The sequence below is a fragment of the Camelus ferus genome, chromosome 9 (genome assembly GCF_009834535.1).
Source record: "Camelus ferus isolate YT-003-E chromosome 9, BCGSAC_Cfer_1.0, whole genome shotgun sequence".
Taxonomy (NCBI): Eukaryota; Metazoa; Chordata; class Mammalia; order Artiodactyla; family Camelidae; genus Camelus; species Camelus ferus.
The window spans coordinates 23,812,183-23,826,489 of record NC_045704.1 but is presented as its reverse complement, the minus strand read 5'-3'; the positions used below and the strand labels follow the sequence as shown (position 1 = coordinate 23,826,489).

The 14,307-nt window shown below is 52.1% G+C and overlaps 1 protein-coding gene across 3 annotated transcripts in view; it reads right to left on the bottom strand.

Annotated features, from left to right (window-relative positions):
* Positions 1-14,307, bottom strand: part of ANKRD27 (ankyrin repeat domain 27) — a 42,909-nt gene that overhangs the window by 8,267 nt on the left and 20,335 nt on the right. For 2 of the 3 annotated variants that reach the window (XM_032486207.1, XM_032486206.1), the window contains exons 13-21: positions 12,885-12,977; positions 11,757-11,884; positions 11,126-11,208; positions 10,182-10,297; positions 9,309-9,401; positions 7,655-7,852; positions 5,196-5,468; positions 4,087-4,131; positions 1,961-2,083 (exon numbers count right to left, since the gene is read on the bottom strand). In XM_032486207.1, the coding sequence (XP_032342098.1) occupies positions 1,961-2,083; positions 4,087-4,131; positions 5,196-5,468; positions 7,655-7,852; positions 9,309-9,401; positions 10,182-10,297; positions 11,126-11,208; positions 11,757-11,884; positions 12,885-12,977 (1,152 nt within the window). The remainder of the gene's footprint in view (positions 1-1,960; positions 2,084-4,086; positions 4,132-5,195; positions 5,469-7,654; positions 7,853-9,308; positions 9,402-10,181; positions 10,298-11,125; positions 11,209-11,756; positions 11,885-12,884; positions 12,978-14,307) is intronic. The other variant, XM_032486208.1, reaches the window with a different exon arrangement.

Below are 14,307 nucleotides of genomic sequence, written 5' to 3'. Positions count from 1 at the left end.
AGCAAACATATGTGTATACGAAGACCTGTACACATGATAATCACAGCTGCTTTATTCACAAAGCCAAAGCCAGGAGAACAGATAAACAAATCACAGTACACTCAACAAAATGCTGCCCCGCCATAAAGAGAAATGAACTGAGCCAGCACGATTGCAGAAACATTCTGCTGAGCGAAGGAAAGAGTGTGTACTGTGTGGGTCCGTTCACACAGAATTCTAGAACATGCCATCGAGTCTGTAATGACTGAAGCAGATGAGTGGTTGCCTGGGATGCGGGGTGGGGGCAGGAGGGACGAGGAAGGGACTGAGAGCAGGGCAGGGACGGTCTGGAGGGGGTACGAACCTTCTGCATCTTGCCTGTGGGGATGGCTTCGTGGGTTTACACATCTGTGGAAACTCACCAAACTGTACACCTTAAATGGATGTTCTTTACTGGGTATAAGTTATACTCCAGGATGGGTTTTTTTTTAACAAACTCACTCTAAACGCACCCCTGGGCTAGCAGAGGATGGGGCTGGTGCGGGGGTGGGGATAGTTTTAATTTAATCACAGTATGAAGCAGTTTAGTTTTGCGTCTGTTTGAGAAATGACAAAAAGAGAAAAAAGATAAAGAGGATTTAAAAGAGCAGGGAACATAAATTGATCCAATAAATTCGACAGACACTGTGACGCGTAACTCAGTTTCTTGTTACAACTAATGCAGCGGGAGGTGGAGGAGGACAGAGTGCAGGTAAGTGGCGAGGACAACAAGGGACACAGTGACCACCTCCAGCCACACCCTGTCACTGGCCAGGCCTGTGGGCGGTGCGGCTCCACATCACGGCCTTGGGAACCGCGCCTGCCTTTTCTAATCCCTTTGTTTTCCACAGCAGCCCGCCCAAGGGAAGTCATTTTTTGGATGGTACATAACCAGTGGCCTGGGGACGGAACAGAAGTTGCATATCCCAATGTACACATCATGCTGCTGCTGAAAAGTTCCCCAAAGCGGGAAACCACCCCGAGTCCTTCAACAGGTCAAACAGGCTAAACAAAGCATGGCACCAACACGCCATGCAGCACTGCTCAGCGATAAAGAATAAACCGTCAATGACACGCACCAAGCTGGAAGCAGGCGGAGTGGATAAAGCCAATCCCCAAAGGTTCTAGGCTGTGTGATCACATTTATACAACAGTTTTGAAACGGCAAAATTCTCGAACTGGAGAACAGGTTAGTGGTTGCCAGGGGGTCAGGGAGGGTGGGGAGGGGTGACCAGGAGAGAGGTGGGGGTGGCTTTTAAAGGGCGACGCGAGTGATTCTCCTGGTGGTGAGTGAATGGTTCTGTACCTTGAAGGTGGTGGCAGATACACACACCTACACGTGGGATAAACCTGGGTCGAATGAAATACTCACATGTGTGCATGCGTGCACATGCAGACACACACACACACGAGCACAAGTAAACCTGGGGAAACCCGAGTGAGGCGGATGGACGGTGACCACGCTGATATCCTGGCTGGGATACGGTACCGTGGTTTTGCAAGCTATTACTGTTGGGGGAAACGGAGCAGACGGAACAGGGGTCTCTCTGTTCTTGGAGGGAGGGTCTTCCTGCAGCCGGGTGCACCAATGTGAGCAAAGGCAGCGGGCAATGGATCTTGCTGGGGGCACCAGGGCCACGAGGACAAAGACCCCTGGCACGTCTGTTCATAAGCTCCTGCCCTGTGACTCAGGGGCCCTGAGAGCCATTCAGACACTAAGCCTGAGAGCGCGTCCCTGCCCTGCTCCCTGACCTGCCTTGTTCCGAAAGCAGGCGGCCCGAGCCGGATCCTGCACACGTGTCCCCTTTCCCCTGCCCTGAGCTGGCTACTCCCCACCGTATCTCAGGAGATGCCTGGTCATTAGCTGGCTGAGACGCAGATAACTTGCCTAAGGGGAAAAAGGACAATCCACCCCCACCCTTCAACAGAAGAAAAGCCAAACCTTTTGAGCTGGAGCACACTTGGGGCACTGGCACAAGGGGTGACAAAATTCAACATCCACTGCGCCAGCAGCCTCCTCCACTTCATCCAGGTCCTCCTCTGTCCACTCAAAGAGGTAACGTACCTGCGGTCGGGAGGTACAGAGAAACGGGGTCTGAAAAAACTCATCCTGCAGCTCCGCTGCAAGCTATGGACACGGACACACACACACACACACACTCTCTCTCTCTCTCTCTCTCTCTCTCCCCCTCCCCCCCTCTCTCTCAACTGTTCCCAAATCAGGACCTGCATTTCCTCAGCCACCAAAGTAACTTATAAACGACTTATAAACGACTGCAGCTCCCTCTCAAGGATTCCAGGGTTCACCTGCGCTCGAGCAAGCCTCTCTAAATCCTTTCAGTGGTGACATTCCCAGGTCGAGCCACCATTCCTGCAGAGAATGATTCTCTTCTTCTATCTGAAAAAGGGGCAGAGCGCTGCTGGCCCTGGGGCATCTCATGAGCACTTCCTCTTACACGATCCAGCCGTCTGCTTTCAACAGCTGGGGGAGGTAACTCACTCCAAGAGGCCAACAACTCGGTCAAGGCTACAAGTAACTGGTGACCGAACCTAGATGCAGGCTCTCTGACTCCACGCGGAGGTCCTTTCCACTTGCCCTGGCCCACCGGTGAAAGCATTGAAAAGACCCCAAACAGATCAGATTCCTGTTTCAGGAAAGACTAATTTCTAGTTTTTTATTAGATTTGGAGAAAAGAAAACAATATAGAAACACCTCCAGGCCTGGTTCCGAGCACTGAGGAAGTCAGCCTATGCCTGCAAGCAGGACTCTGTTCAACCACAGACGTTCCCCCAGCCTGGTCCCTTCCACGTCTGACAACAGATGCTCCTCAGGGTAAAAACACCAAAGGCCTCACCGAACAAGCTGATCCGGACAGACCGGACCGAGGGCAGTTCCTCTTGGTGCTTAGAAGGAACGAGATGCGGGCGGCGGCCTCGGGCAGCGGGCTGGAGGCTCTCACATGTGCAGGTGGGTCTGGATGGGACCGCAGGGCACCGGCCGTTTCTCACCTCTCCTCCCCAAGTGGCCTGACCCCCTGGCCCGCCCACAGGAGGGGGAAGAGATGTGTCCTGCCACAGGGACAGTCACATTCTCTTCTCCACATCGGCTCTCACTGCAGCGGGTGGGGAGCCAGAAGAATTCCTCCTCTGCTTCCCCCAAAGAACGCTGGGTCCCCTGGGGCTGGACTCACCAAGGGAACAACCAGCACCAGCCAGGTCCAGACACCTGCGTCCTCCCCTCAGGGTAACCGCCCGCCAAGCTGATGGAGGAACAGCAGCCCTGGGCCAAAGCTAACACACTGAAAGCTACATCCCAAGTCTTCACACCCCGGAGGCTGTTACAACCAGATCCCAGTCATTTCTGTCCACAGCCTTGAACTCAATCATCCGAGAAAAGCACTCTTGAAACACATCACTGCGAAGCTCTCCTGTAAATCCATTCCACTCAGAGCTCCTAACCTGGTGAGCGCTCATTTACTCCTCCGTTTTAAAGTAGGAGACATAACAAACTCCTTTCAGGAAGCCACAGGCCAGCCAGGGGAACTGCCCACGGGAGGCTTTAGTGACCTCACCACAGATGTTCCCGGACACCTGACAGGGAGGGTTACAACAGACACCTTAGTGCCATCTCATCCGGACACCTGCTCGTGACTCCTTGGAAGCCCAAGTCTGAGACTCAGCCTCCTGGCCAGGGTGTCGCAGCCGCCCACAGCTTCGGCAGGGCCACACCAATGCCATCTCCGCCCCTCCCCAACCCTGTCTGTTTCGCCTTGCTCTCGGTGCCTCCAGACACAGGCTGGCCCTCTTGCCCACATCTCACCACCCTCCTGGAACATGAATGTCCAAAACGCAGGGGCAGGCTCGCTCTCAGGCTTTATTCCGCCTGCCTCATTACTCATAGGGGGAAATGTCACCTCCCACCATCAAGTTATTTATATAAAATGCACCCTTTCCGTGTGAGACTGAACGAGAACCCACACAGCCCCGAACTCACCTGGAGGCAAGAGACCCAGGCACAGCTGTTTAAACCGAGAGCAAGCTGTTTTATGTGCACTTCTAAACACTCACCATTTCTAGATCTCCATCAGCAACCACTCTTAAAAGTTTTTCTACCTTGATAAAAGGAAAAAAGAATGTTAGGAAAATAGTTTCAATAATTTAAAAAACACCATCCTGGAGACCTAGTAGCTTTCATTTGTGTCTTGATTTGTGGAGTTTTGACATCTCATTCAGTACCTTTCAAACACATCCCTAAAGTTGCCCAGACAGGGCCTGCAGGGTGGGGCTAGTGGGCAGGGAACCCATCCATTTAAGGTCTATAGAATGACCTGCCATTCATGTGCCACCGTGGGATGACGGCCACCTGAAAGAACAAGAGCTTCCTAAGAGGGTGGCCACCCCCAGAGCTGCATCTATTCAGCCCTCATTGTCCACACTGGCGGGGACCACCGGGGCGGATGCCCCCACACCCCTAGGAACGATGCCAGGCCTCCGTCAGACTCCAGAGCATGTCTCTCAGCTTCCTTTGCTGTGGTTCTGCATCAAGCTAAGCTTACTGGGCCCTCCAAGAGCAGATCATGGCTTGGGGGGTGGCGGGGTAGGAGGGGCCCCCCACCCACAGGGGACGGGGCAAAGGGATGGGGAAACATCTGCACAGTGACTGACACTGGACAGGCTCTATGGCAGGTTAGATGGAAAAACAAAACAAAACAGGCTATAAATCCGCTTTTACAAAACGCAACGTGTGAGTACGTGTAAACGTCTACATAACTTTGTAGGCAGTCAGGGGCGACACACCTCAGGGGAACAGGGGTGCGGGCGAGGTGGGAGGGAAGGGCAGAGAATTTACTTTGTAAAACCGTCTTACAGCAGGGGACCTCTGGGTGACTGACTCGACTTGTACTTTTCTTGGAATGCTCCTCCATCCCATCCCACACACATGCTCACACACACACACACACACACACACACACACAGAGACACACTATCCACAAAGCAAAGAGCCGCGGAGGGCGCAGGCCATGAAAGGCAGGCAGGCTGAGGCTGGCCGGGCTCCCCTCCAGGGCACTGACCTCCGCCACAGCAGACGCGGCTGTCCCAGCGACGGGGCGGCCCTCATCAGGCCCCCGTAACACAGGGGCCCCCCTCCCCCGCGCCCTCCCATCCGGGGGCCTCACCTCCCTGAAGTCCTTCTTGGGGTCCTCTTGTCTGGGGCTCGCCAACACGGAGGAGAAGCTGGAGGCGGAGGACCCCTGGCTGACGGAGTCCACGGGGCGCGGAGGGGGTGGCGCGGGCGCCTGCGGCAAGGGAGCCGGACGCCGGGACAGAGGTGAGGGCCAGAGACAGGCTGCGCTCAAACACGGCCGATACACGCAGCCCCGCTCACTCACCTCCGAAGACTTCTGCCTCCTCTCGAAGGACAGGTGATGGGCTTCCATTATGGACAGAATCTAGGAGGACAAAGCAGGCGGGAAAAGCCCTGAGTGAGGGTTGCCAAAGCCTCATCACCCATCTCACCCCGCAGCCCAGCCGCCCCCTCGGGGAGACAGGGAACCGTCTGCCCCCTCAGGGAGACAGGGAACCGTCTTGGGGCCATGCTGATCATGTCCTACAGGAGGAGCTGGTGCTTCCCAGGAATGGGCTCAGGGGACAAGACAAGGCCAGGCACAGAGAGGAACTCAAAGGCTGCCTCGTCCAGCCCGGGCTGTCTGCCTTCAGGCTTAAAATGTGACCTTTCCGCCTGTAGTCCCGGGCCTCAGGCAGGAGCAGTCGGAGCTGAAAGCAGAAGGCAAGTCTGCCCCTTCCGTCTGCACATCTCCCTCTGGAAGGGCCTTTGGGAGAAGCTACAGTGCAGAGGTGCCCTCAGGCTCGCCACGGGCATCTTGGGCCAAGGATGGCATCAGCCAGTCTGGAGGCTCTGGCTGCTACAAAGCCAAGACCCCAGGAGCACACGGGCGACACCACTGGGGCCCCCCAGGTCACGAGCAGGGATTTAAACCATCAAAAACCGCGCTACCATAGGTTTCATATCGTGTTCTTATCACACAAACAAAATAGTAACACAACAATAAAAAATAATAATGATAATTTAAAAAAAAAAAAAGAGGGCAGTGGGAAACTTTTGGAAGGGATGGACACGTTTACGCCTGGGTTGTGGTGTTGGTCTCATGAGCGTGGACTTAGCTCCAAACTCATCAAGTCATATACATTAAAGATGAACAGCTTTTTGTACGTCAATCGTATCTCAATAAAGCAGCTTAAAAGGAAAACCTGTGCCACTCCTAGCAGAAGACATGAACTGAAAGAACTCTCTAGAACAGAGTTGGAAATTGTTAAAGGGGGCCAATGAAACATGAAGAGGCAGAAAGCAGGACCTGTGCCAAGGGAGACGACTGGAGGCCTGTATTGAAACGGAATCACTTATAGAACCAACCTAAGTGTCCACGGACAGATGACTGGATGAAGATGTGGCATATACACAACGGAATACTACTCAGCCATAAAAAAGAATAAAACGATGCCATTTGCAGCAACACGGATAGACTTGGAGAGCATTATGCTAAGAGAAATAAATCAGATGGAGCAAGATAAATACTGTATGATATCACTTATATGATGAATCTAAAAACATGGCACAAATGAACTTATTTACAAAACAGAAATAGACTCAGAGATACATAAAACCAACTTATGGTTACCAGAAAGGAAAGGTGGTTGGGAGGGATAAATTGAGAGTTTGGGATTTGCGGATACTAACTACTGTGTATAAAAGGGGTAAATGACAAGGTCCTACTGTAGAGCACAGGGAACTATAGTCAACACCTTGTAACAGTGCATAATGAAAAAGAATATGAAAAGGAATATATATGTATAACTGAGTCACTATGCTGTTACACCAGAAATTAACACAACACTGTAAATCGACTATACTTCAATTTTTAGAAACTGGAATTACTTATGTGAGCCTCTAGTTGGGATGTTCTGGACACATCGGTCTGATGACCTTGGACGTCCACTGCACGTGGCGCTATGCGCCCTCTGGCTAGCTGGCCACACGCGTCTCTGAAGGCATCCCTTCACCAGAGCTGCTGCTGGGAGACAGGCACAGAGGCCCGGCCTCTGCGTACCCCATCCACCGCTCACGAGGTGGGTACCGTCACGACATGCTGTCCAGAGCTATGTGTTTCCCGAAATTACTAGCAGGAAAAGAGGAGTAGGTCCTTAACAAAGCACTTATGAAGGAAACTATACCCGGTGATGCTCAAGCTCAGCCAAGTTAAACTTCAGGAGCTAAGAGTGAAGTAGCAGGACACGTCCTGCTCCCACGCCCGGTCCCTGCTCCTCCCGGCCAGAGCCGCTGCCATTTGCTCATAAATCCGCAGCATTCAGAGGCCGCGGTAAACTCTGCTGGGAGCAGCTCTGGGCACAACACTGACAAAAGCCACCACTAAAGCTGAGAATAATGTAAATATGTAAAACCCATGAATGACCGGGTCCCAAATGCAGCAGAGAGGGTGCAGGCCAAGTTCTAGCCTCGCACACTAACGCACAGTTTGAACAGCTTGGCCAAGACCTAATCTGTGGAAGTTGATTTTTTCTAAGAGTCGTGTTGCTGCTTCAAGGTGAAAAAGGCTACCTTTGAGTTTAACGCACACTTGAGAGGCGTTTCCTTCAGCCTGTTCTGGATCTCTGTAGACGCTCCATTTTGCAGCAATGTCTCAATGATGCCCTGGTAACCCCAGCGCGCGGCGATGTGCAAGGGGGTGTCTCCTTTCTCGTTACCGATGTCCAGTCTGCACGACTGCACGTCATAGTAGACCAGGGCCTTCACGCACTGCAGACAAAATGGGAAATGCCACCGTTAAGTCCCACGCCTAGCCTCGGGCAGCTCTGCGCACGCCACAGCCCCCACAGCCCCATACAATCCAGGCGCCACTGGCCAAGCAGACGTGCCGTTAACAGAGAGTCAGATCTCCAGGGTTCCAGGTGACCTGATCAGGTCGCATCATTTTCTCAAAAGAACCCGACTACCAATCAATAAGAAATGGCTGAATAAACTGTGACATACCGTGTGCAGACGGGTCACCACAGCAGGCCAGAGACCCCTACCCCTTGAAAGGCCTGCCAGCAAGGCTGGCCCTTGACTTGGGGTGTTCCTCGGGAGTCTGGATTTGGGGAGTGTGCCCAGAGTCCCATAACCGATAAGAGAGGGCTTAATGGATCTAAGTTCCTTTTGCAACAATGGGGGTTTATGCTGAACACCCACTTCCCTTCTGGGAGTCTGGAATTTTGATAGATGCTCAGGCAGAGGGTGTCTACACCACCAGCCTCCAGCAAAAATCTTGGGTACCCAGTCCCCAATGGGCCTCCCTGGCGGAAAACACTTCACTTGTGCTGTTAGGCCTGGCTGCTGGAGGAATAAGCATGTCCCGTGTGACTCCACAGGGTGACACTTTTGGAAGCCTGCGCCTGATTCCTCCCGTCTTCACCCTTGGCTGGTTTTGCTCTGAGTCCTTTCACTGCAATAAATCATAGCTCTGAGTACAACTCTGTGCTGAGTCTTGTGAGCCCGAATCACTGTACTGGGGAGTGTTCTCAGGGACCCCGACAAAACATATGCAATAGATTACCGTGCAGTGATTACAGAACCAGATCAACATCTACTGACCTATGGGACTGTCCACGATGTATTAAGTTACTGACAGTAAACTGCATAAAAACGTGTGGGGTGTGATCGTGTTCACACAACTACCTAACCCAGCCTGGCAGGCGAGAATTCTATCACTGAACCACCCATGCACCCCACCTAACCCAGCCTGAACCATCCGTCAGTATAAATCTACCTGTAATATACCATGGAGAGGAGGGGGGGAAATCTCTCTCTCTCTCACACACACACACACACAGACACACACAAACATGGAGTTAAATACTAAGTGAAAATGATAAAATTCCTTGATGTTACCATAAAGATACAAAATGCAGAAACTGAGTGTGAACAGAGGTAGGAAGCAGATGGGAAGCAGGGATGCGTGAAAACCATTTAATCTCAGGAAAAGACAATGGGCAGTTAAGTTTCAGATTTCTGCAGTTTCAACACAGCATCTGTAATAAGTTTTTGAATGTTTTCATTAAAAAAAAAACTGCCCACCAAATGCTCCCATCATTGTCAAGATCATTGTCAACGTAACACATGACATTCAACTAATCGGAAATTCACATTTCTCCAAGGGGGAGGGAGGGAGGGAGGGTCAGGAGCGGCCACCCTGGGAACAGTGAGTGCCACTTACGTCCTCATGGCCATGCGTGCAGGCCAGGTGCAGGGCCGTGTTGCCGTTGTTGTCCTGCACTTCAGGGCTGGCTTTGTAGTGCAGGAGCAGCAGCTTGAGGAGAGGAGAGACCAGGTGAGCACCAGCGAGCCCGGGTGCAGGCACACGCCTCCTCAGTGGCGTGGCCTGGGGTCTTGCAGGGGGACATCGCTGGTCTCATCTACTTAACACTATAATTAAAGGTGCATCAACCATGTAACAGAAAATAAACTGAAAAAGAATGTGTGTAGGTATATATAGATAACAGAATCGCTGTGCTGTACACCTGAAACCAACACAACGTTGTAAATCAACTATACTTTTGATTTAAAAGTATAGGGTAATAGGGCTGGGGTAATCCAGGCATTGGTAGTTTTAATTTTTTTTTTTTTGGTGGGGGTGAAGGTAATTAGGTTTATTGATTTTTTTTTTTTAATGGCGGTACTAGGGATTGAATCCAGGACCTTCTGCATGCTAGACATGCATTCTACCACTGAGCTACATCCTCCCCTACCCTAATCAACTATACTTTTATTTAAAATAAATTTAAACATTTTTTAAAAAGCAGGAAAAAAAATTGTATCATCACTCTCATCCTTCCTGATGAGAAGTCTGGAGATTAAAAAGCCCCACCATCCTTCCCCCAAATTAACATGATGTTTCAAATCTACACCTAACAGTTTTGGTCCAGCAGACCCTTGGGGAGGGCCTGAGACCCCAGTCCTTCCCGCGGGGCAGCGGCAGAGCCAGCGTGGAGCAGAGGAGGCGCCAGGACAACTGAGAAGCCACACGCAGAGCCCGGCCCGGCCAAGCCTGCGCTCGGCGGAGGGGGCTTAGGGGGGCGGCTCTGCTCACCGTCACACTCTGATAGCCCTTCTGACACGCAAGGTGAAGCGGGGTCGAGCCGTGGTAGTCCGTGGCGTTCACCACCGCGCCCTTGGAAACCAGAAGGTCGATGAGGGATGCCTGCCCTACAGAACAGAAGGGAAGACAGGGGGTGCTTCCCAAATCCTGCAGGTGAAGCTGCGACATTATCCACTCTCCCATTCCAGGGCACGAGACACGCCAGGAGGCATTTTTCTGCTTGAGAGGAACCAGAGCTAAGTTCAAGTCAGACTCAGAATGCTCTGGGGTGGCCCTTGGAGGGGACTCGGCTGCAGCCCACATCCCAGCAACGGAAGGTAGGAGGAAAGAGCCTCAGACGTCCACAGAACAGCCCGTGGTGCATCAGTTCACAGGAATGTTGTGCAACCATTAAAAAAACACTGACGTGGAGAAATGTTCTTACATGTTGCCAAGTGAAAAAAAGCACCGACCAGAGCAGCAGAGCAGTACAATCCCCGCAGTATCATATGTTTTCTCTACACGTACACAGGAGCACGCTGAAACCTCAGTCATAAATCAAAACGACAGGGCGGGGAGGGGTGATACTACAGACGTCTGTGTTTTCTACCTTGAATGGGCACTTTTTTTTTTTAATGTGCACCCTGAAAGACAGCTAACTTTTTAAAGCAGGATATAAGAACCCCAATTCTGAGGACATTCTCACAGCTCGGATTCAAGCCCTTCCTGGCAGGCCCACGAGCCCAGGGGCAGTGTCAGGCGTCCACACAGTAAGAGCACAGATACGTGCTCGTCCAGCCTGGGGGCAGCATACAGAGGCCCCCGGGGGGTGGGCCATGACTCAACCCCTTCTACCACCCAACACCATCGCCCCCAGTCAGCTACCCTCTGCGGGGCCACCCTCAGGCCCCATCCCTTTGCCCTGATCGCACAGAGGCCAACACAAGATCACATACCACAGAGGGCAGCCACATGGAGTGGTGTATGACCCCTGTCGTCTCTGGAGAACGGAGTGACCACTGAGGGGTCATTCAGCCTCCTAAAACAGAAAGAAGGCTCAGCAAAATACACCCTAGGAATGGACTTGTGGGTCCTGGGACGAGAAGACAGATCTCTGGGTGTGTGTGATCCAAGCTGGCCTCCTCCACAGTGTCCCAGAGAGCATCAGCCTGGCTTCCGCAGGGTGAGGACCAGGCACCCAGCTTCAGTGCCCCTCCTCCTGCCCCACCCCCACTAGGCCTTGACACCCAGCAAAATAGCCTGACAAAGGGGAAGCCAAAAAGGTTACTGGGAGAAGCTGACATTCCTCCCATCCTAAAACAACCCATCTTCCGAGGCTCGGTCAGGCCCTCTGCCCACCTACCCTGGCAAGCAGGCCAGCGGTGTGCCAGGTACTTTTATGACCTTTATCCCAACTGATTCTCCAAAGAGAGACGGAGGTGCAGCCTCCATCTCACAGCAGAGGAAGCAGGATGTAGAGAGGATATGTTCCTCATTCAAAATCACACAGCAGACAAGTGGAAAAGTTTCGTCCAGGGCCCAAAGTCCCCCACATCCCGGCACTGAGCCTGCCCGGGACCCTCTTACCCGGAGACGAGTTTCTCACACTCATCACAGAAGCACAGGGGGTGACACATCTTTTGGACGGCATCTTTATCTTGGTCTTCTTGGCTCAGAAGTCTCTCCACTTCTTTCTGGTCACCTGCTGCGATGTGCTAAAAAGCGACATCAAAAACACTATTGATATTAAGGGACTATTCGCCCTTTGAGGTGTGGATTTTTGTGTGTCCTTACAGAAACACACATCCATGTGTGGGTGGATGGAATGATTTGCTCTCTGGGACTGGTTTCAAAATAACTGGGACAGAGAGGGAAAGTGGGTGGGGGCAGAAATAAAACAAGATTGGGAGATGGCTCCACGGGAGTTAATTCATTACCCTATTCTCTTTCACTTTTGTAAATGTTAGAAATTTTCCGTAACTAAAAAAAAATGACAAAATTTCCAGAACAGCAAGAGTTGAGGGGCAATACATCCTGAACCTCGGTGTGGATTTTGACCCTGTAACTAACAGAGCCTTGGTTTGCAGAACAGCTACAATTAGCGTGAGACCCTGTCAACAAACAAATGTACAGGGCTCACCCCTGTGATTCATGAAGGTGTTCCCCTCAGGGAGTGAGATGTTCTGGGGGACTCATAGCTCTGGACCCTGCAAAGAACCCACTCTGGCCCCACTGGCCTCCTGATGGCTACCTCGCAGGGCACCGCACCAGCCTCCCTGCAACCAATCAGATCTGGGAAGGGAGCTGCCTGCAGGTACCAGGGGATCAAGCCATCACCAGGTGCCACACTCCCTGCCCAGTGCACTCACACAACCATCTGTAATGCGGGCTCCTGGGGCCGAGAAGAGGCACCCGTGAGGCACCACTGAGCTGACCCTAAAGAACAACTTGTGTTTTGCCGAATGGAGAGGGAGGACAGCCCTGGCAGAGGCCTGGTGCCTTGGCTGTGCTGGCCAGTGGGGCTACAGCATAGCTCACAGGAGGGGAGATGAGCAGCCGTTGAGACCTCAGCCTTCCTACCACCCACTTGAGCACAAAATGAATGTCCACGTGTAAGTGCGCAGATTGCCCTGATGGGTTCTAGAGAGACAAGAGACAAGGAAGGAGGCAGCACTCCTCACACAGCTGTGCCCACGGGGCCTCCTGGTGTCTTACCTGAAACAGGCCGTCAATGGGAGTTGAAGTCATCTGAGACAGCAAGCTCATTCTCTGCTTCAGGAACAGTCTGTCGCCAAATCCCTCAGACTCCTGTAGGAAAACCCGACAATCCGCTATATGACATGCCCCGGGCTGTCAGTGCAGATCCTTGAAAACAGAGGACCCAGGAACGATCCTGGCCATTTCCCATGGAATTAGGACCAGCAGTGCCTCTACCCTCTCTCTGAGCTGCAGAGCAGACCCTCACCCGGCTGGGAGAGGGGTGCCCCGACTGCCTCTCCGGGGAGTGGGGCTCTGGTGTTAGGATCTGGGGGGTGTGTGTGAGTGTGTGTGAATGTGGCATCTCAGTGTGGAATACAGCATGCACACACCATCGTCCTCCAGATGGAAAACCTGGACTGTCCTGGCCTCCCCCTCCTCTCCAATGTCCGTCCTAATGCCTGCACAGCCCTGTCCCCTGCATTTACTTATGAACGTGCTTAAAGAACGTTGATGGTCATCTCAAGTATAATTATGTCTTGGGGAAAAAATTTCTGTGAAACTACATTATATTTTACGAAGAGCTGATGGTAAAATACAGTCTAATTAACTAATTAACACTTAGTCTTCAATGCTTTTCAGAAACCTCACCTGCTGTGTGAAGACACTCCTGGGCTCTTTGCCCAGGAAACACCACCAACACAGAAACGTGGCCTCGCACGTCCCTAGATGGAACGGCACTAAGGCAGGGGCAACCCCACAGGTGTGATCCCAGGGCGGGTGTCACAAAAGACAGGGAAGCCACCATACCTGCTCTGTCAATAAAGGTAAAGGGCGTCTCTCAGGCCTGACCCACTCAAGACCCAAGGGACAAGCTCAGCAGCCAGCCGTAAGGATGATGAAACCTTGTCCCCAAGTCTGGGCAGACCATCTGGGAAGGCAGGACCGGGGTCTGACAGCCCAGTCAAGAGGGGCGCCCTGGGCTGTGCCCACCCAAGCTAACGGCCACCCAGCCATGCACGATGTACCAGGGAACCAGGAAACAGAGACGTCCAGATGCAGGACGTTTTATACCATGAATTTCAATTGCCTGTTTAGTGAAAAGAAAGAACCCTGTAATTTTTGGCTTGTTTTCAGTTTAAATTTTATCACTGAATGAAAGACCCCACCGCCGCCATAAAACGTGTTGGCCAACAGCCACATTCCAAGGGCGATCAGATCAGACCCTGGACAAGAACAGAACTTAATTCCTCAGCCAGTGCCCTGATACTGTCGGGCTGCGTGCCAACAAGTGCAGCATAAGCTCAAATTCTGGATAAAAATACAACTGTATCAGCACAGAAAAAGAGACATATACCAACGTGTTAATAAAAGTCACCCCCAGCTAGTGAGTTCAGGAGAGGCTTTTGTTGTCTCTACTGCAACTTTATATGCTTCAAAT